Below are 21,060 nucleotides of genomic sequence, written 5' to 3'. Positions count from 1 at the left end.
AAAGAATCTTAAAAAGAGTGGATATATGTATAAGTGTTTCACTTTGCTATATACCTGAAACTAACACAACATTATAAATCAACCATACTCCAGTAAAATTAATATTTTATATAGAAAACAAAAACATAAAATATCCTACAAATGTTACAATATAAGAAACACAGTTGAACTCTGATATTCTTACAGTGGAAATAGCTTTGTTTCTTTGTATTTGCTAGTTTTTCTACAATAAACATAGATTATTTGTATAGTAAGAGATATCATCAACAACAAAAACTGGAAGGAAAAATAAGCAAAAATATTTCCCAATTTATATCTTTTCCCTCATGTATAGTCACAGACGTGGCCCAAGTGGTGACCAGAACCATGGCATCCAAAGTGGACTCATATGAGGCCCAGCGATCTACGTCAATGATGGGTTAGTTAAGGAGTTTAGTTAGTCTCAATGCAAGTAATTCTTAGTGGATCTTCCTCTATGAGAACATTTATCAGTAGCATTGAGTACATCTAAGCAGGCCTCAAATCTCAGATGAGGGTGCAAGATTTGGAGATGAGGACAGTAATACCTATATATGGTAGGAATCTAAGAAATTCTGGCCTCTTTTCTGCTTTTATCCAGCATCTTAATAAAGCATCTGCGAAAGACGTCAATGTTACAGGTCACCACAAATGTTGTCATTGCATGTGGGCCCCTTGCTCTTTGACTGAAGTTCAGTTTTTGGAGCAACTCCAGTTCTGGATCTGTGTGGTTGTATCGGCTGTCCAACCGTTGCATATCTACGCATAGCCAAACACCCTAGGAGCATCCCCACTTTCAGAGATGATGCCCCAATGACCTCAACAATAAAGCCCATTAACATGTACCGAGGCTGCCATGCAGATACCAGACTTGAGTGGTACAAACAAAGCAATGGGAAGAGTATGACTTTCTCCTGAATGACACCCCAGCAGGTCTAGTACGGAGCACAGCTAAAATCTTAAAAGTGACGTGACAGTATCAAAGAAGGTTCTGGAGTAGACCTACCAGTCTAGGTCCTGGCCCAGCTTCCTGTTTCTACACACACTGCATGTTCTTCACTTGCTGATGGGATTAGTCAAAATACCCTGTAGGATTCATTGACTTCCTTCTTCACTTTTCTACTGGTTTCATAGAATGCTCTGCGTTCTTGTCTGGAGCCCCTAACTCTCAGTGACAGTAAAGCCGCGTAACACGTGTAGGCATTTCCAATTTTCTTTCATGTATTTTATTTATTTTTTGGCCATGCCTTGCAGCATGCGGGATCCTAATTCCCTGACCAGGGATCAAACCCGTGCCCCCTGCTGTGGAAGTGTGGAGTCTTAACCACTGGACCGTCAGGGAAGTCCCTTTCATGTTTTTTCTTTTTTTTTCTATTTCTGCCAAGTACTAATCATTCAGGCTATGTTCACCTAAATCATAGTGAACTTGGTAATTAGATAATTGGAACTTATCATCAACAGCAGTAAGCCTTTACTGAACTTTACCGTACATCAGCTACTGTACTCTACACTGGTGATTCAAAGACGGGGGGTGTCAGACACCATTTCACTGGGGTTTAGTGTGTATTCATCGTGGCGAATACTCTAATTCCTAATGTATTCAAATGCCAGCTCTACTCTTGTACTTTGGGGTCTTGGTCAAGCCTATTGAATTTTATGATTCTTAGCTCCCGTCTATAAAATAGAAATCATCACACTTCCAAGGGCTTATGTTAGGAGCAAATAAAACAATGTACATGAAAGACCTTTGAAAACTATACAAATAAGAGATTATTGTTACTCTTATTGGACAAGGAGGATCTGTCACATACAAGTGACAACTTGCTAAAAAAATATATTTCCATACAACACTTATCTGTAAGCCAAGTCCATAGGTCATTCAGCGGTGTCTGGCAGTGCTTTTGAAACACGTAAGTGGTAGCTGATAAATATGCAAACTAGGTACGTGCTGTGACGAATGCAGCACAATGGCTGACACATAGCGGAAGTCCCATAACTATTTGTGGAATTGAACAGAACTGACTCTTAAAGAGTGAGTAGAAATTGGATAGGTCAACAGTGCAGTGGATGATTTTCTGAGCAGAAGGTACAGTGCCAAAAGTGCTTTGGGCATTGGAGAAATTTTAGGAAGTTTAGTGAGGCTAGGATGAACTGGGAATCGATGAGAGATGAGGCTTTAGAAGTGAACAAGGGCCGGATCGTGAAAGGCACCGTATGTTAATGCTGGAGTTTGTTTTTCATTCTGAGGGTAATGGTAGACATTGGAAAGATCTTAAGTCAAGGAGAGATATGTTCATATTGGCCTTTTAGAATGATGTCTCTGGTGGCAAGTACGTGATGGGTAGAGAGGCCGGGAGGAGCCTATCATGACGGTCCAGGTGAGAGGTGGGCGGGTTTGAACTAAGTATGGGCAACTGGGGGCCAGGGGGCTGATGGAGACCAGGAGACAGAGTCCAAAGGAATTCATGAAGCAGAATTGCCAGACTTTTAGCAATTTGGTGCGCGCGCGCGCGTGTGTGTGTGTGTACAGGGCTCGGGATGACTCCCAGACTTCTGCTTTGGATGGCTGACAGACAGATGGAGCCATTAACAAGGATAAAGCAAACAGAAGGAGACAGTCCATCAAGAAGAGGGTAACTTACATCCATAATCTGACTTTAAGAAAACACATATGTTTTAGATAAAGTTTCATCCAATATCCTGAAACCCTCCTTAGGTGTCCTTGTCTTCCCCTGACCATGGCTTTCCACGTGGCTCAGTAGATCAGCCAAATGGGTCAGACGTGCTGCTTGCTTGGACTCCTTTCAAAGGGCGGCACAATGGGTAAGGGGTCTGGACCTGTGTGTATTAGTTGGGGGCTGGTTTCAACTACTCTGTGACAGTCTGCTTCTGAATTCTTTCCAACTATGGATTTTTGATGAAACTCATCAGCCTGCTGCACTTGACACTGAATAGATTATGTGTATATGGTTGGTTTAGTGGAAAATTCTTATTGGAACAGCTTTTGAAATCGTTTAAAACAGACACTGGTGTTTGTCTTGTAAGCCGAGGCTATTTCTATCCATTCATTTACTGGTTCAAAGTCAGTTTCAGAACCGCTTTTCATCATTTTAATTCTGAAGTTTATTTTATTTGTAAAATATTGTAGTACAAGAAGCATGGTACAAGATCTTCATTTCTGGAGAAATAGTACTGTTTTTGCAGAATGAATGTGAGTTTCTTGAAGGCAAGGATTCATTTTGTTTATTTCTTTCTAAGTCCCCAGCACATAAAATTTCTGGCACATACAAAGTGCTTAGCAGATACCTGTGGAATATGTAATGATTGAATTTAAATGATGGTTATCTTTTTAAAGAAGACATTCAAGAATTTCCTAAGTTGGGCTTCCCTGGTGGCGCAGTGGTTAAGAATCTGCCTGCCAATGCAGGGGACACAGGTTCGAGCCCTGGACCAGGAAGATCCAACATGCCGCGGAGCAACTAAGCCCTTGTGCCACAACTACTGAGCCTGAGCTCTAGAGCCCACGAACCACAACTACTGAGCCCACGTGCCGCAACTACTGAGCCCACGTGCCACAACTACTGAAGCCTGCGCGCCTAGAGCCCGTGCTCTGCAACAACAGAAGCCACAACAATGAGAAGCCCGCGTACGGCAACAAAGAGTAGCCTCCGCTCGCCGCAACTAGAGAAAGCCCACGCGCAGCAACGAAGACCCAACACAGCCAAAAATAAATAAATAAATAAATAAATTTATAAAAAATAGAGAATTTCCTAAATCAAACATATTTCATAATAATAGGTATAATCAATAGGTAGGACCTCAGCCTAGAATACTTTTAGCGTATTTTAGATGGAAACAAAGCTTGAAAATGACTATTTTGTCTTTCCCCACCATGAGGGCAAAAGAATCAGCATTTTTTTGCTCGTCTTAAAGTCAGTCTTGGACTTTCCAGGAATGTCCATTCATAATGTATGGGCACTTGGATTTTTGGTTCTGTTGCTTTCTCCAAAGCACTTCTTGTCAGTCATAACATAAAATTGATGTATGGATCTCTATGTAGCATAAGAAATGTTTGCTAAGGGTTACGAAAAGTATGGAGATAGTGATTCTAATAAAAAAAATTTTACTGGTGTTTTTAGCAAGATTTTCCATTTTCCCTTTGAATTAGTAAATTATACAGCAACATTAACTCATCCCTCCTACCCACATAAACTTCGAGCGGGAGCGTATTCTCAATGCCTACATTTTCCAGAACACGCAATTACAGGCATTGCTTAAGAGCAGCAAAAACTCCTTCCCAGTAGGATTCACTACAACACCTGGCACACAGCTGGCTGTCAGTAATAGATTCTGATGTCTCTGGGTTTTGTCTGCCTGTTATGGTTTCTCGTCTTCTGTCTTCTGATCCATGAAGACCTCCTCCTTCATCCCTGTGGTCCTTCGGTGTTGTTATCATGAGGCCCCATCCCCAGTACCACAGAGAGGGGTGGCTCTGGGACCCTGCGTGGCCGATTCACGCACATCATCCCCAGCACAGTGCCTGGTTTAGAGACAGGCATGTGACTCAACATCTGGGCGCTCCACCTGAGAAGGAAGTCTAAGAGGACAGGCTGATGACATCCTTGGAACCACTGGATCCAGCCGCGCTTGAGGTCCCCAACCAGACTTCCCAGACTTTGTTTAAGTAAGTTTGAGTTGGATTTCTGTAATTTGCCATCAAAGGAATCCTAATTCATATAGTATTTCATTTGAACAGTTAAAATAATCATGATATTAACTAGTCTGTCATGAAACTCCTCCTTTTTGTAACATTTGGGGTTGTAACATAGGCTTGGCTTATTTCCATGCTTACAATTTAAATGACCTATCTGAGTTCAAGACACGTTTCACCTAGAAGCTCATGTCAAACCATTCTTTATTTTTTATGGTACAAATTAAAAGTGACAGATCTGAAGCTGTTAAGAAATACACAAAGTGCAGCTTTACTGACCATACAGATATTGCTCTAGATTAAGTACAGTTTTGTCAGTTTTTTTTTTTTAAACATTAAGCAACCTGTGCAGATAAATCAGCTTTGGTTTCAATGTCAGAGCAAGTAAGGAGCTTTTAAATATCCAGTTTGGCTTCTTGGTCACAAGTCCATCATGTCAACATCTCGTCATGATGCTTTTTTCAAAACAACCCAGTCTGTTTTCCTGCTGCCCGCTCCAGGCGCGGAGAAGCAGCTCTCTTTGCCACGTCTCATCAGTGACTCTGGTAACCAGTCTGGATCACAGCACGTAGGACAAAAAAAATCACTTCCTTAACAACAAATAGACAAATGTGCCTCACAGAATTTCAAGTTGAAGACAAGCAAATCACGTGACAAAAAGCTCATTACAAAATGTTATTCAAACAGATTTTGCAGTCAAACATTGAAATGAAAATCAATTTCCTTTTTCTCCATTTTTTTTTTTTAAGCTTGGTCATTAACTGGGTACAAGTAGAGTGCTGAGGTAAAACATTGATGAACAGTTTGTATTTCTTTTTTTTTTCTTAAAATAGGAACAGTTTAGTATTGCAAGATTGTCAGCAACATTTAGCCATATCTATACAATGTGCATATACCTACAAATATTGAGCTTTGGTCCAGCGTAGAGAAGACGAGCAAAGGCAGTTTACAATTTCTTTTTGGTTATAGCTTGAGTTCTTTGATACGCCTCTACTTGTTTTTTTTTTTTTTTTCCTAGCTCCTTTTGCTTTTTTGTTCTCTCTTTTGTGGAGTGTGTGTGTGTGCGTGTGTGTATGTGTGTGTGTATTGTGTGATTACAACAAAAAGAAACCAAAAACCTTGCAATGCAATTGAAACTCTCAACTGTTCACAATGTTTTTTTGACTGAAAAAGAAAAAATAGCCCCACAAACAAGTGTCAAGTATAACATCAGTCGTTTTTTTTCTTTTTCATTAAATGATGAAGAAAATGAAGACAACAGTAATTTAAAAATATGTAAGAAAAATACTGAAGCTTGAAATACAATCACGTGTGCCTGAAGCGGCTTTTATTTTTTGTTAGTGGCAACCTTAACCTTCAGTTCATGGAAACCTAAAAGACACTTAAATGCCACTGGCATGTGAAGTTGTTTACAAGTGGAAATAAGAAATGTCGTAAGAAAATTAAGCAGTAAGTGTGGTCCCCAAGACTTACAAGTTACACAGTATAATTTATATTCCTAAGAATCTGTTCAGGCACCTTTTTATGCCTTGTAGCAAAAAATTTATCTGTAAAAAATTAATATAAGAAGCATTACAACACCTTATAAATAATTTATAAAACAATACAAAATTATAAAACTATAAAAAAAATCACTGCACATGAATGGGTATACGACTGTGGGATGAATATATTTCTTTTTTATTCCACTCTGGAAGATTAGTTTTATTTTATATTTTCACTGTCCTAGTTATACCCTCCCAATTATAGATTTCCGAACTGAGCAGGCCCTATGTAAGTGCTGCTGGCATATGTTTCAACATTTAGCATCCATCATATGTTATCTTGTTAACTTCTCTTCTTGGGGGAGATTTTCTTGATGGAACTTGGAGCGGGTCCTAGGAGAATACAAAATCTGTTTAATTGATACGTTTTTGGATTTCTGGGTCGTTGGTATCTGTGCAGTTTTTGAGGTGGCCAAATGGGTACCATGATATCGTTGGCACTGAAGATGAAGTTAGCTGTGGTGCAATTAGCATCAGACTGGAGAAGGAAACACCTGTACAAGCAACTGGTTCCACCTCCAGGATTTCATGTAGCGTTTCCTTGCTGCTGGTCCCCTGGTTCCTGCATGCATCATCTGGGAAGGGGGCGTAGGGTGCGGACAGTTATACCATTGCACTGACACCACTGGCACAGGGGCCAACAGAAGAAGAAACCCAAACCCGTACGGGGGAGGGTGTGTGTTAGGGGAAGAAGATGGTACTTCTAATCAGTTGGGCAACTTGAGTTTTTTTCTCTCCCACAATTTACTTCTAGATAGCATTAATTATGAATTAATTATTCGGGAATATTTCCATCTCGACAGCAAGGAAACTGACACTCTCTTTTGACCGATCCTATAATGGAACACTTTTTGCCTCTCCCTGCGGAAAACATCAACCACAGGTCCCAAGTGTTTACCTGCACAGAAATCCTCACATCTTACTTTTTGCCTCTGGCTTATTAGGTTATTTTGGCCCACAGATCTTTGGAGTAAGTTATTTTGAAAAGTGAAATAATCCCTTAGTTCTAAGAGGGAAGGCTACTCTGATGCGCTCGATCAGCCACTTCTGTATGTTTCCCTTTAGTGGAGGCACTTCCTTGTTAACACTTCCTTTCCCCTCAAGAGTCCAGCTGCAATTCCCATCGTTTAATTCATCTGCCAACCTTCTGCTCCGTTTATACATCCCCAAAAGAATCGCCCTCCCCCCGCCCCGAAAAAAGTCTGCCATCACTATTTGAATGAAAGTGGTAGCAGAAAAGATGGAATTTACAGGATGCATGATGGCCTTTAACAGTCCAGTCACTCTCTCTCTCTCTCTCTCTCTCTCTCTTTTTGGCCTGTGTGTATATGGGTGTGTGCATGCTATGTGTGTATTTTGACTGAAATCTCGAGACATTTCTTTGGCTATCAGACTTCTGAGAGAAATTGCTTTGCACAGAAGCATAACATAGATGTAAGTATTGAACCAAATGTGCAGCTTATGTTTATATTACAAAATTAGTTTTGGTCAGCTCTCCATGTACGTGGCCAACAGACTGAGAAAAATCCCAAGCTCTGGTGTGGATAGTGGGCACAATTACAGCTTATGCCAGTGTTGACAGTTCATCGAGCAAAGCCCTAGTTATTTTGGAGTCTCTCCTGCGTTTCACTGGGGTCTGAGTGGAAAAGACACCATGCCCACTCTGTGGCCTTCCAGCAGACACTGGGAGCCACACGCCGCGGGGATGGAGAGATGGAGGAAAATGAGAAATGCGAGCTCCATTTTCTTTTCTCAAACCCACAGGTCATAGTGAGAAGAAAGCAACGGCTGCTTTGGCACACGATCCAGGATGCCCCCCGCTGAAAACAAAGAGAAAAAAAAAAGAACCCCCTCCCCCCAAATAAAAACCAATAGTGAGCCTCACAAAATGGCTTCAGCAGTGGCACCCCCCACCCCACAGGGGGTGACAGTAGATGGGAAAGATGAGAGAAGTCAGGCTTGCTATTTCCCCGCAAAGTACAAATGTAAAAACTTGGAACACAACTTCACACACAGAGAGGAGCAGACTAATGGTCGCGTTGGCAATGTCGTGTTTCTGACTTTGGTTAATAGGTTCATAGTGAATCAGCACTTAGAACCTGAAGGATGCCGTCCGCAGCCCCTCCTCCAGGTGGTAGGCTTGTATTCGCTTTGAACAGAGAAAAGTTTCCTTTGTGTGTTGTTGGTATTTTGTTTTTTGTGTTTTTTTTGGTTTAGTCGTTTTTCTTAAAATGTGTTCACATTTTCATGATACACAGAAAAAAGTATGTGGTTATTTGGTTTGCTTTAAGTCCCTTATAAAACTGGCTTTGGGGAGACAGGTCGGGGAGGAACAAGCCTTCCTGCATACACCTGCACTGTGGTGTAGTCCTTGTTTAAAAATTTTCAAAAAACCTTTTTTTTTCTTTTTTGGAAAATCCCATGGACACGTATAAACCATCCTGTCCACTTGGTGGTTTCCTTAGTCTTTTACTTACAAGGGTGATGACTGGGGCTACCTTAAAATTTGTTTTTAATTTATTTTTTTCTTTTTTGGGGGTTTAGGGGATGAAGCCCCAAGGGTGGAGTTTAGTTTCTGTGGATTTTTTTTTTCTGATTCCGGGTGGGCGTCTCTTTAGGAATTTTCTTCCAGTGAGTCTGTTAAGGGTTCCAGAGGGACTGCCGTGGCCGGCTCGTGCTGTTTTAAGCGTTTAATTGTGTTCTTCAGGGCTTGCCTCTTATTGCAGAACCAAACTCTAACTACTTCCCGGTCATAGTTCAGCTTCTCGGCAATTTCGGTCATTTCCTGCCCAGAGGGGTGCGTGTTCTTCTCAAAGTGGGCATTGAGGATCTCAAGGGCCTGGGGCGTGAAGGAGGTGCGCCTCTTGCGCTTTTTGGACGGTTCACTCCCGATAAACTCGGTCAGGTTCTGCATACCTGCCCGATGGCGGGCCTCAGCCTCAGCCATCCACCGCTCAAGCACCGGCTTGATCTTCTGGGCACTTTTAGGGGTGATGTCCAGCTTTTCAAACCTGGCAGGATACAAAAGGCCAGGGTTCAGTTTGGCTGTCAGACTGCTAGCTATAGTGTTCTCTTGGGCTTCCTGTGGTAGGAAAAAGTGGCTTCTCAGGATGGTGTGTCTGGGGGGAGAATTGAAAAAGAACAGTCTTACACTGAGTCCTCTGCCAGGGTGGGCCTCCTGCCTGTCTGCCTGACTGACTGGCAGAGCAAATTCACTCCAGATAAGCAGCCAGCTGCAAGGTCGCCCTCCCCGCTCAAGCCAGCACCCGCCCTCGCGCATGCTTCATGCCCCTGCATGCAGCCCGCACACCCGCAAGCGGGCCAGGTGAGCACGGGTGGAGACAGCACAACACAGCAGCCATCACGATGGAAACAAAAGCCACTCGCAGATCTTTTTCCTGGAAATGCTTGAGATCTGAGCTTTGATTTGAATCCACCCAGCACCATCTCCCCTGAACTTCAGAATCCTTAAGGCAAAAATTAACACCAGGAAGTGACATCAAAGACAACAGCTGTCATGTTCTTTCGTTTAAAATGATTCTTTTTATGTTTTCCTTTTGGTTTCCTTGAGTTCCCCCCCACTGACTTGGTGATAAAAATGTTCTATCTATGCTAATCGTCAGTGATGGCAACCGGGACAAGTTTCTTTTATGGTTCTCTTTTCATCTCTGTTTTGTGTCTCATTTTAATCTCTTTCTCTCCCCCGGCCCCCAGCCCTCTCCTGTCTCTGTCTCTGGTAACAAACACTTTTCACCAGATGTAAGTTAACAACATGCTCCCTTTTCTGGTAAAACATAGCCTCTTGCTACTTTACTGCTGGACTCAAACAGCTGGACACACTGTAATTGCTATGAACACCCCCCCACCCCCGATGTGCTAGGGCTACCTCATGCCTTCCAACACTGTCCAGTGTAATGGTGTACTTTTGCATCAGAGTATCAAGCTGTGTTTAACGTGCTATATCTGCAAACTGTACTTGAATGATATCATTTTCTGTAAATGAGGTCTTCTATATATCAGTTGCCATCTGCAATTCTTTGCTACACTGACTTAAAAAAACTATGAAGCATCTTGGACAAAACTATCTACAGTGCTTTAAGAGGTCATCCTGGTATCAAATTCATATGCACTCTCAATAAAATACAAAATAGTACCAATTCCTTTTATTTGTTTGTTTGTTTGTTCTAAATCCAAATTCACAACCCTCCAGGATGACAACTTTGGATCCGTGGCATTCTCCTCTATCTTTTCAGGTTCAGTGCTGTCGAAAAACAACCCTCTGACTGCAGAGTGCATCTTATTACAATAGACTGTTTTCATGGAGCGAAAATGAACCCGCTTTGGCCGCAGTATGTTTTATAAGGATGCTTGCAAAAGGACACAAAAGGATAGGCTTCCTTTATGTGCCTTAATCTTATTTTTGGCACTGCATTTTAGATATCTTATGTTGTGATAAGCAGCGCCAATAGTATCAAATTTTAATGGGATTCCGATAGCATTCCCTTCCATGTATAGTTCAAGGAGTTATTTATTTATTTATTTTTTAAAACCCCAACTTTCAGCTGGTCAAAGAGGAAAGAAGTACATTTTGCTTTCAATATAAAATGAATTAATTATTTAATGCCATTTAATGAGCTGCTCACTTATGGCAGGCTCCCCTAAAGCCTTCATTGTTGTGTTCACTTACCATCATTCATTATAAAAGCCCCAAAACTGAAGTCTTGGTAGCATGGCAACAGGCTTTACAGCACCATGGCATGGGGGACAGAGCTTGTGATAGGGATGTCCAGTGTATTGCTGGTGTGTTTTCCTCTGGGTCTCTGATGCAGACGCACTTGTTAAAGCATTTCGAGTCACTGCAGCTCATAAGGGAGGAGTGACACCAGAGTGTGTGCAAATGCAGATTCTTCACCACCATGTAAATTAACTGGAGTGGTTCCACTGTCAGATCTTGGTCTCTTTCAAGACTTCCATTTTTTTTTTTGTTGGTAGTTAGCTCCGAAAACTACCCCGCTGAAACACTAGAAGCTAGAGAGAGGCCGAGAAGTCAGGGCATCTGCCATCTTCTATTAGACAGTGAATTCCCAAAGCTGCTTTTCATTTTGGCCGTAGCGTTTTTGGCTTCCCCAGGGGAAGATTTTAGAAATCAACATATTTGACTGGGAATGCCCAAGAAACATTACGTGTGTTAGTGAAAACCTTAGATAGCACTTAAGCCACAAAAAGGAGATCACACTTTAGGACAAAGAAATAAGCCAAAGAGGACTTCAGCAACAATAGCACATGGGCAACAACCTCAAAACCTGTGGCGTGCCTTTATCCCAAGGCTGTTGAGATGAAACAAAGTTAATATTTCCCAACAGGGAGCAACGGTATTCATATCATTTGATGCTGCTCGTTAGTGCTGATGCTTCGGTACATGTTGTCTGGAATAACATATACAAGCCTTGAAACAAATTTCCCAGCAGTAGTATCCTTGTATAGACTGAATAAAGGTTATTTTCTACAGGGAGGTATCTTATAAGAAAAAACAGTAGGGGAGGCCAGAGAAGTGAGAGGATCCTACGGCGCTTTTTGTATTTAACAACAATCAATGGGTTTTATGGAAAATCATTGAGCAAAATGTGAGCTGCAAGCTCCTACCCCATACTGATGTTATTTATAACCTTAGTCTTAAACTGCAGGAAAAGTACACTTCTGTCCTTTGGGGAATACATTAAAAGTATAAAGAGCAGATAAAAAGACAGCATTTCATGGATCACCAAGAACAAAATCCACTTAAATGAGTTTAGAGTTGGTTTCTTGGCTTTTCCTGATGTAGGAGGACTCATAAGACATTGCCCAAGAGGAAAAAGCTCTTACCGAAGTGCCTTTGTCACCTCATGCATAAACATGGGATTAGTGCAACACACACATGCATGCGCAGGGTCTGCTTCTGGCGGCTTGACCCAGATCAACTCAAACACAGCCAAGGCTGGCTTCTGTCATTTATGTATTTAATTTCGGGAAGGATAGGGTGAGGTTAGGCCAAACCCTCACTACCCTTTTCTGAGCTATGGAAAGTAGCTGCTTCTTTTTTAAAAATGTGCTTTTAGACTTATGTCTGGCAAGGCAAGGTTAAAAATTCCTTTGTGGTCACAGGATGGTTAATATATGTTTTTTTTAAGGTGTGTTTTCTTGGAAAATCCGGATAGCCATCCCTGAGCAGAAATGGTGGGAGCATTAACACCACCTGGGACTGGCAGCTTCATGACATCAATCCACAGACAGGAGACCGTAGATCTCAGCTGCGTAGGACGGTGGGTTCAGAAGCCTCTGGCCCCCCGGTGGGGGGAAGGTGTGTATTTCCAATGAAACCGCCTTGGAAGTTCTTTGTGAGTTGACAGGAGTTATCAAGCCAGGCCCCCAAGTCTGCTTTAGCAACTCCACTTCTGTCAATATCACCAATCCCAACACACAGCTACCCCAGACTCCGTTCCCACACTCCACCCCTCCAGCTCGGCCCACCCGAAGAAGAAAAGCTGAGCCGAGAGGACAGACGAGGCCCGGGCCAGCCAGCAGGGGTGACAGCGCGTGGGCACGGGTTACCTGCAGATGGCCGACTGGCTGTACGCGGGGCCCTCTGTGGCACTGAGAGCCTGGCCCACCTGAGTCTGGGTCAGGCCAAGGGACAGGCGCCGGATTTTAAAAGCTTTGGCAAATTCTCGGATCTCCTCCAGATTAACCCCATCCACCTCACCCGCTGCCGTCTGAGGATCTGTGGAGATGTTTGCAAAAAATAGGATCAATGCGTCAACGCACATCTCAGGGCTACGCGTTCTTGACGGCCGAGGAGAAAGTGGCTCGGTTCCTAATAGCAGAGCGGTGGGAAGCCACACCGCAGAACCTTCTTTGTCTGCCAGCTGAGGCACTCAAGCCCCCATCCTCAACTCATTCCACCTGCACAAATCATCCTTCAAGGTAGTCCTGTCCCAGATAAGACCACGGCAAGCCTACCCTGCCACTTCCACAATGCAAGAGCGAGCTCCTTCCCGCTTAACAGACAGCAGCCAGGGCAGGGGGGCACCAGCTATGGGGGGGTGCGACTCCATTTGGCCCATAAATATGTTCAGATATCATGTAAAAATATAAAGATGGAAAGCTTTCCATTTGAAATGTCTTAGCTGGACGCTTTAGTGCTAAGAATTGCCCTTGAAAAAAAATAGTATTTTGTATTTTCCTGTACCCGATCACCGCTGCAGCCAGGCTAACAGATGGTAACGTTGCCTAATTTATTATGTTCACATTAGCCCCTCAGAAGAGCATGCTTATGAAGCCGTGAGACTAACAGTCTCCCCCCACCCCGCATAACAATCTCCTGACACAGACACCTTTGTCCCCTGAAAGGGCACAGAATAAAAAATGCCTACTGCAGTAAGGCTCCTTTGGTGCCACATAACTCGGTCAATTTAGGACTTATCAAGGGAAATGACACAACAGCCGGAGAATGAAACTATCCCCCCACCCCCACCTCCGGCTACTGATCTCTGGATAAATGAAAGCACACACCAAGCTGGAGACAGCATGGTTTGAGGATGGTGGAAGATTTCAAAAGACTGTTCCATCCTGCCTGGAGCGAAGCCATTCTCCCTGCAAGCTGACTCTATTGTTCTTCACCTCATTCCCCGGACTTAGGTGAAAAGTTTCTCTCTTCCTCTTTCTGCACAATCACCCAACAATTTCAGTCAATTACAGGACTTGTCTAAGGAACTGGGGTGTACCATATTAGTCTTCTGGGCCTCGGGCTATAGAAACTCCTGTTATCATGAAAAGAAATACATTGGTACCCCAAGGACCAATTTTTCAAGGACTTTTAAATAAAGATGTTAATATCTGTGGCGAGGGGCCTTGGAGCTTCCTGTATAGATTCTCTCATTATAGGGGAAATGGACTCTGTCGACAGAATCAGCCATGGAGGTGTACGCTGTACCCGTACCTTTTCAATAAAAACAAAGTCCTGTAGAATTTTTACACATCATGAAGCATAATTTCATGGAGGAAAGACGGGTGGAAAGTGGTATAATAACTGCAGTTAGTCTCTGAGTATTTCTTAAGTGACTCCTAGGAGCCCTAATGAGTGGAGAGAAGGAACAAGAGAAAGAGAAGGGGCAGTTCCAGCCTCTGTGGAGTTTGCTGTCTACAGGGATTTGGGGCTCAACGTTACGAATGAGAAACAGAGAAAAATACCAGGTTGCGTATAGTCAAGGAGTAGTAGTGTCGCACCCATACTGGAATTTACAGAGAAGGGAGCGGTGACAGGAGGGAGGATTCATCTGGGTCTTACCCAGTGAGCAGCTTTCAGAGAATATTCTGGTCAGTGGGGGCAGGGTGCAGACGGGCACAGATGCAGGGGAGGGGCAGAGCGTGGTGGAGGCCTGCGGGGGGGGGGGGGGCGGGGGCGGCTGGTAGGGGGCGAGGGGTAGCCCGTGCTGGGAGTGGTGAATATTTCAGTTTAGGACATTAAGAATCTATGTCCATGGACGGGGGCAGAGGGTGACAATAAAACTAACTTGGCTGTTAAGATTAATTAAAACCCTGCTTTTTCTCCCCAACTTCACCCCAGAAGGCCGGCATCATTTGATTAACAGACTTGTTTGGGTTGTGCCTCGTGGGAGCTGCCCTCTGGATCTTAATTCCCACCAGCGTGGAGCAGCTTGGAGGGTTTGCTAAGGATTCCGGGAGGTCCCATCCACGCACACAGCAGCTTTGAGCCCCTCCTCCATTTCTTCGTTTAAAAATTCCTAGAGCAGGGGCTTCCCTGGTGGTGCAGTGGTTGAGAGTCCGCCTGCCGATGCAGGGCACACGGGTTCGTGCCCCGGTCTGGGAGGATCCCACATGCCGCGGAGCGGCTGGGCCTGTGAGCCATGGCCACTGAGCTTGCGCGTCCGGAGCCTGTGCTCCGCAACGGGAGAGGCCACAACAGTGAGAGGCCCGCGTACCGCAAAAAAAAAAAAAAAATTCCTAGAGCAGAAGTTGCAAATGAGCAGCTTGCAAATAAAACTCAGCTTTTCGAGTGCGTACAATTTGGGGGAATTCCTGGCCGACAGTAAACACTGGGAGATTTCTAAAGAAACATTTAGATTTGTCATGTTCTTCTGAAACGTTAGAAGCTTTGGTGGTGCCAGGTCCGCATCTGCCCTCGGGAGCAGTCAGTCAGCTGGCACTGGTCCAGGCCGCCCCTTCAGTTCCTACTCCCCAGCCCTCGCCGGACCTGCGGCCTTGCTGAACCTGTGTGGTGACCCTGCGTTTACAGCACGCATTCCCGAGGGGGCGGAAGTTGGTTCTGGATGTGGTCCCCCCAGGACCGAGGTACATAAACAGAACCGGTGTGCGGTATCCCTGTGATATTAACATTTCATAGGGGAAGGCGGGCAGCGAGGATAGGAAAGTCTAAATGGGCTCCTCGTAGGCCGGGGACGCAATAATAAACTAAGAGTTGAGAAGGTCTGGTGTAGAACACAGAGGGACACTTGGTATAGCACAGCATAGGGAGTGGGGCCTGGCCTCTCTCCAAGAGAGAAGGAAGAGGAACTCATGGCTTTGCAAACGTGGGCAGCACAGGTTCAAAACTGAGGGTGAAAAAATGGAAGCCGGAGACTTTCCTTGTAACGATATGGCTTTTGGGACAGTGGTTTTTTTAATTAGGTAGGTCTAGGAGTCACCTGATGGGACCCTGGACGTGCATTTTTAACAAGTACTACAGGCGATCCTGAGGCAGAGGACCCACTGACCCCGCAGACAGAGGCTTTCACTGCGGCTCTGGCCTGACCGAGTCTGGGTGTGGCATCCTCTGCATGTCGACCCTTTACCTGCCTGCACTCGACCCTTTACCATCATTATTCACCAGGTTCCACTACACAGAGAACTTGCTCTACCACCTTGGGTAAGATGATGGGCCAGAAGGACTGCTGGGCAGGTGCCCCGTCCTTGCCTTTCTCCACCCCTGGCCTCACTGTTTATGGCAACTGGCAAACAACTGGGACCAGTGGGCTGGGGTGGCCGTTGGAGTCTGGAGTTGGGGGGGAGATTTTTTCTCTGAGCCAAGGTAAGTAGCTCCTGTGGGAAGTAAATCTGTTGCCTTCCATTAGTCCCATCTCTAGATCAACAGGAATCAACTGAAGGATTCATGTGATCTGGAAGGATCTCCAAGGTCTACTCCAGTCCCAGGGTCTGTGCTGCCACCAGAGTTGGCAGCACAGCACCGGGCAGGTTTATGCCTGGGATACAATTTTGTGTAAGTCTATTCTAGTTTCTGCCTTGCCTTCTGCTGCCTTTGTTTATCTCCTTCCTAGTTCCTTGAGACCAGCGACTAAATCCATTGTGTGTGATCGTGCAAGTGGCTTTTGGCCAGATCGCTGATAATAACCAGAGTCAAAAAGAAAGCTATGGTCTCTTATCCCCTTGCCCTGAGCAGCTGTGCGGATCATCAACAGTTTTACTCTGAAGCTCAGAGAGGTGGGAGCCTTGCCCCCTGAGCCCTTGGACTTCTGTGAGGCCCCAAACACTCATCACACCAGGAAGCTGAATTCCTTCTTTCTCCTCTCGCACATTTCCCACTCTTGTCTTCTTCCTGGTTCTACCTCTAGAGCTGATAAGTTAGGAACTCTGGTGAAATTTAGACAGGGTGACAGTCTATTGGACAAAGGTCTGGGGAGAGGAAACCAGTGTCTCATTGTTTGTGCAATTTGTTGATTGCTGGAGACGAGCTGCTTGGCTTTCTTTATATTATTGTTCTCATCCGTAAAAACCAGACAGCGCCATGTATTATTATGGTTTCCTTCCATGGATCCCAGGACTACAGAAGTCTCCACATCCAAAGAAGGGGTCCACCCATGGACAAATATTAGTCTTACCCTGATTACAACATGTGGGACATGTCTTCCCACATTGGGAGAACGCCTTAGATGGTGTCTGTAAGATGTTTCGAATTAACAAAAAAACTAATGCTTTTTTTTTTTTGGTGCCAAAGTTTCTGTCTTAAACTCTTGAGGTTTTCTTCTCCACTGTTGGACAGTTCCCCTTCATTAAGGGTTATATGCTTTTTCTATTTCCATCATGTCATTCCTTCTGGCTCTGGGGAGGTTGGGTTCATTTTAAGGAAGAATCTCAGGCCACCTTGATGGGGACTTCAGAGGGAACCCTCAGGTCCCCCACAAGGTGGATCCAGCATCTTCAACCAGCTCTAGGGAAACCCAGTCTGGGACTTCTCTGCACTGAGGAAGAAGTGCACCTCTTATAGAAGTTTGCTCCAGATTAAGTCGGCCCAGTATGTTAAGTACACAGTCAGGAAGCAACGACTTCCATGGTTCTCCCTGAATCTGAGCCTTGCTAAAGGAGCCAGAAGATCAGCCTACATAGGGATTGACTGGCCTGAAGATTTATAATACACTGGCATTGAATGTTGGCAGTGATTCATAAGTATAATGATGACGTTTTTCCCAAATCAAATCCGGAGTGCATGGGCTGAAAAATAAAAGAGTTCTTTGGGAGCTAAATGCAAATTGCATGAACACAAAACTGTTCTGTAGAATCTGGTTGCATGGTCACTGGGCCCATACTGAATTGAGCACTCAGGACGGACCAGGACAGATATTTGTTTTGTTTAATTTTTAAAATTTAGCTCCTTCCAACTGCTCACCTGGACATCAGTGTAAGGGGTTTTGCTAAATGGGTCGAACAGTTGCCATCCATCCACATCTTCCTTCTACAACCTCTGCTTGTGGGACTGTTACAGGAGAAACATGCATCTATAAAGAAGGTGCCAAGTATGACTTAACTGCCTTCTGAACATCCATCTGCTTTTTAGTGCTTCTCTCACAGCAAATAATGGGCATATTTACCAAATATTTCTGAGAAATAAGAAACCATTTGGGAACGTGCAATGCAATTTGGGAGAACAGCTTGCTTGCAATACGGTGACTTCATTGAGTTGTGGAAAATGGTGTGAAACTGATCAAGTGAATCAGGGGTTCCACTGTGCCATAAGCTATCACCAGGCATCTTTATGTTCACTTTATAGTTTGGGTTTTTCTGATATTAACTCTCAGTCCCTTTGCTGTCTAAGAATTAAGTTTACAGGCCAGGGGTTAAAAAAAAAGTGTCCTGAAAAACCAAACCAAACCAAATCCATCAAAGAATAAAAAAGGCCCACGTCCACCTGTTTTTAAACAGTAACTGTGTAAATCTTAAGTCATTTTGGGACTTTGTTTTTTGTTTGACTCTTCTAGGCTTTCCAAAAGCCCTGCTATGGAAACTACAGTTAGCCCTGGTGACTGAGGAGACCAGGCAAGGTTTGACACAGGGCAGGCTGTGCAGGTGCTGTGAACAGATGTGCAGACGTCTTAAGGAGTGTGCCTATTTGGTGTTAACCCTGTGTTCTTTTGCCTGGAGTAGCGCAGGTTATGGACGATCCACCCACTCCAGTTGATCTGGAGCAATGGCAGATGGCCCGGCACTAGGCAACCTTGCCCATGACCTGTGAGGGTCCATTCACCAAGGTTTTGACCACAGGTTCAAATCCATTTTGACCTGTTTTGAACTATGGCCTTGGCCTAGTGGAGGGATTTGCTGACCCATTCACCATCCCACTTAATTCAAGGATTATTTACTCCAGCCAGTCCTTCTGTTCTGTCTCAGTCTCCAAAACTGAGTTCACTCTCTCCTGTATTGCCATAGTCTTTATTGGTACATTGACCATAGCATTTGTTTCCCTTTATTGTAACTGTGTTTCTTTGTTATCAGTTCATGACCTCCGCCCGGGCAGGGACCACATCTAGCTTATTTCTGCTTTCTTAATATCTATCCCTGTGCCTGCATATACATGGTGCTCAAAAAGCTTATTTTTTATTTTTAAGTTGACATCCTCTGACTAGAACATGCTTTTCCCTCCTGTAATTTAATCCGTGTATCAACTCCATCTGAAGTATGGGGTCGGGTCTCCCTACATTAGCTTATTTGCAAATTTGGTAAAGTTTAATCTCAGAAAAAAGTAATTTTAAATGCATAGTTCATGCTTGAATATAAATTTCAAAATATGCAAGATGTCTAGTTTTTCTCATATTGGCTCAGAGAAAAAGCTTGTGCTTTAATTGTAAGACATGGCTTCAGGCGTTTAAAAATTATTTGAAGAATATTTAGGTGATTTGATAGAGTTTATCGTTCAAATCGCACTGGATAAAATTTATGCGAAAGCACCCTGTCTTTTAAGGCAGCGGTGCTGTGTAGAACGTGTATGACCCATTGAGTCCGGATGTCTGGGTCATCCTTCTGGCTTTGTCACCCAGGAGACTGATCACACACTGTCTCTCAACTAAGACTGAATCTGGCCTCTCTGACATAAGATGGTCGAGATGGGTTGTACTTTTCAGGATCTATTTGATGCCAGCTTCAATATCTGAAAATGAGAATTTATATTACCTTGTTGTGAGTATTCAAATCAGAAAAATAGTGAAAGTGCTTTGAAAACCCTACTTTGCAAAAGGAGGCTTAAACAGAGGTTTGTTGAGGGTGTGGTAATCAGCATCAGAAAATGCTCCAGGTGCTATTCATTCTCTAGTAGGGTCTTGAGACAGAAGGGAATTAACTAAACAACATGCTCAAAATCCGTAGCAGTTGTAAGCCCAGCAATGGGTTTGTGTAAAGTGCGACGCCCGGCAGTGGTACTCCTGGACCCTCTCATATCTGCCAGAGAAGGCTCCTCTTTCAGCTTCTGCGTATGAGTTTGCAGGTTCTTGCTTCAAGTGCATGTGGTAAAGGAGTCTCTTTTCCCCAGTTCTGTATATTTCTCATCAAGGATATGCAATGTGCAAGGTTCACTCATTCTGCACGTAGAACCTAGATATCCCATTGGCCACTGTGCAATTGAACTTTCATTTGGCCCATTAAGTAGCTCTGGAAAAGGCTAGTCCTTTCCTGCCCAGCTTGAGACAAATGGCAAGATAGAATCCAGTGCCATCCATCCGTCTGTCTGTCCGTCTATCCGTTCATTCACCTCTCTGTCCATCCAAAATGTATTGAGTGTTTACCTTGCGTAAAATACTGTATTCGTGGGGTATTTTGTACTTTTCATATTTAAACATTTCACATTTAATTTATTTCTTCTCTATAAGATGTTTGATATCCGTTCCTTTTCTTTCAGGCCCAAAGCTTAACAGTCTATTGTAAATTTATGACCTTGCTGCTATTTAGAAATAGAGTGTTTTACAGAAGCTTTTGCAGAAGAGCAAATTGGAACAAAGTTTGAATCTCTTCTCACAACAACCCTATGAGGAGTTTCTTTGTTGGGGAAAAAAATCTGGTTATAATTAAATTAATTTTTTATGAGTTTATTCGAGTAAGACTAGACTTTTTTGGCCCAAATGAGAGGAGTTATATATCTAAACAACTTAAAACAACAGGCTGATGGCAAACTCCATCAAATCCTGAAATTCTGTTTGGTATTGACCCATTTTTAAAATCAAGAGCATCCAGGCTAGTGTACTGAAGTACTTGGGCATTTTAATCTTTCCATAATCTCTCATTTTCTTCTCCATTCCACAAGCATCTTTCTTGCCTGAGTTATCCATGTAATTGAATATCTATGTATATATGTACACATATATGTACGCACATGTGTATATGTACATATATATTTTTGGCGGGGGTGTCGCTTGTCGGGGGAAGACACAGCGACCCTCCGGTTTGCCTTGCATTTCCAGACTTGCCCTATGATATGGAGAGTCCCTACTGTTCCTGTTATAACAGGTCATT

General features: G+C 43.7%; 1 protein-coding gene across 3 annotated transcripts in view; it reads right to left on the bottom strand.

Annotated features, from left to right (window-relative positions):
* Positions 1–5,733: 5,733 nt before the first annotated feature.
* POU6F2 (POU class 6 homeobox 2) overlaps positions 5,734–21,060 on the bottom strand; it is a 382,660-nt gene continuing 367,333 nt past the window's right edge. The window contains exons 8-9 of one of the 3 annotated variants that reach the window (XM_049714566.1): positions 12,862–13,030; positions 5,734–9,392 (exon numbers count right to left, since the gene is read on the bottom strand). In XM_049714566.1, coding sequence (XP_049570523.1) covers positions 8,888–9,392; positions 12,862–13,030 — 674 coding nt within the window. In that variant the 3' untranslated portion in view covers positions 5,734–8,887. The remainder of the gene's footprint in view (positions 9,393–12,861; positions 13,031–21,060) is intronic. The other 2 variants (XM_049714565.1, XM_004263329.3) reach the window with 2 other exon arrangements.

Source organism: Orcinus orca, chromosome 9 (assembly GCF_937001465.1).
Source record: "Orcinus orca chromosome 9, mOrcOrc1.1, whole genome shotgun sequence".
Taxonomy (NCBI): domain Eukaryota; kingdom Metazoa; phylum Chordata; class Mammalia; order Artiodactyla; family Delphinidae; genus Orcinus; species Orcinus orca.
This window is presented reverse-complemented; position numbering and strand designations above follow the sequence as displayed.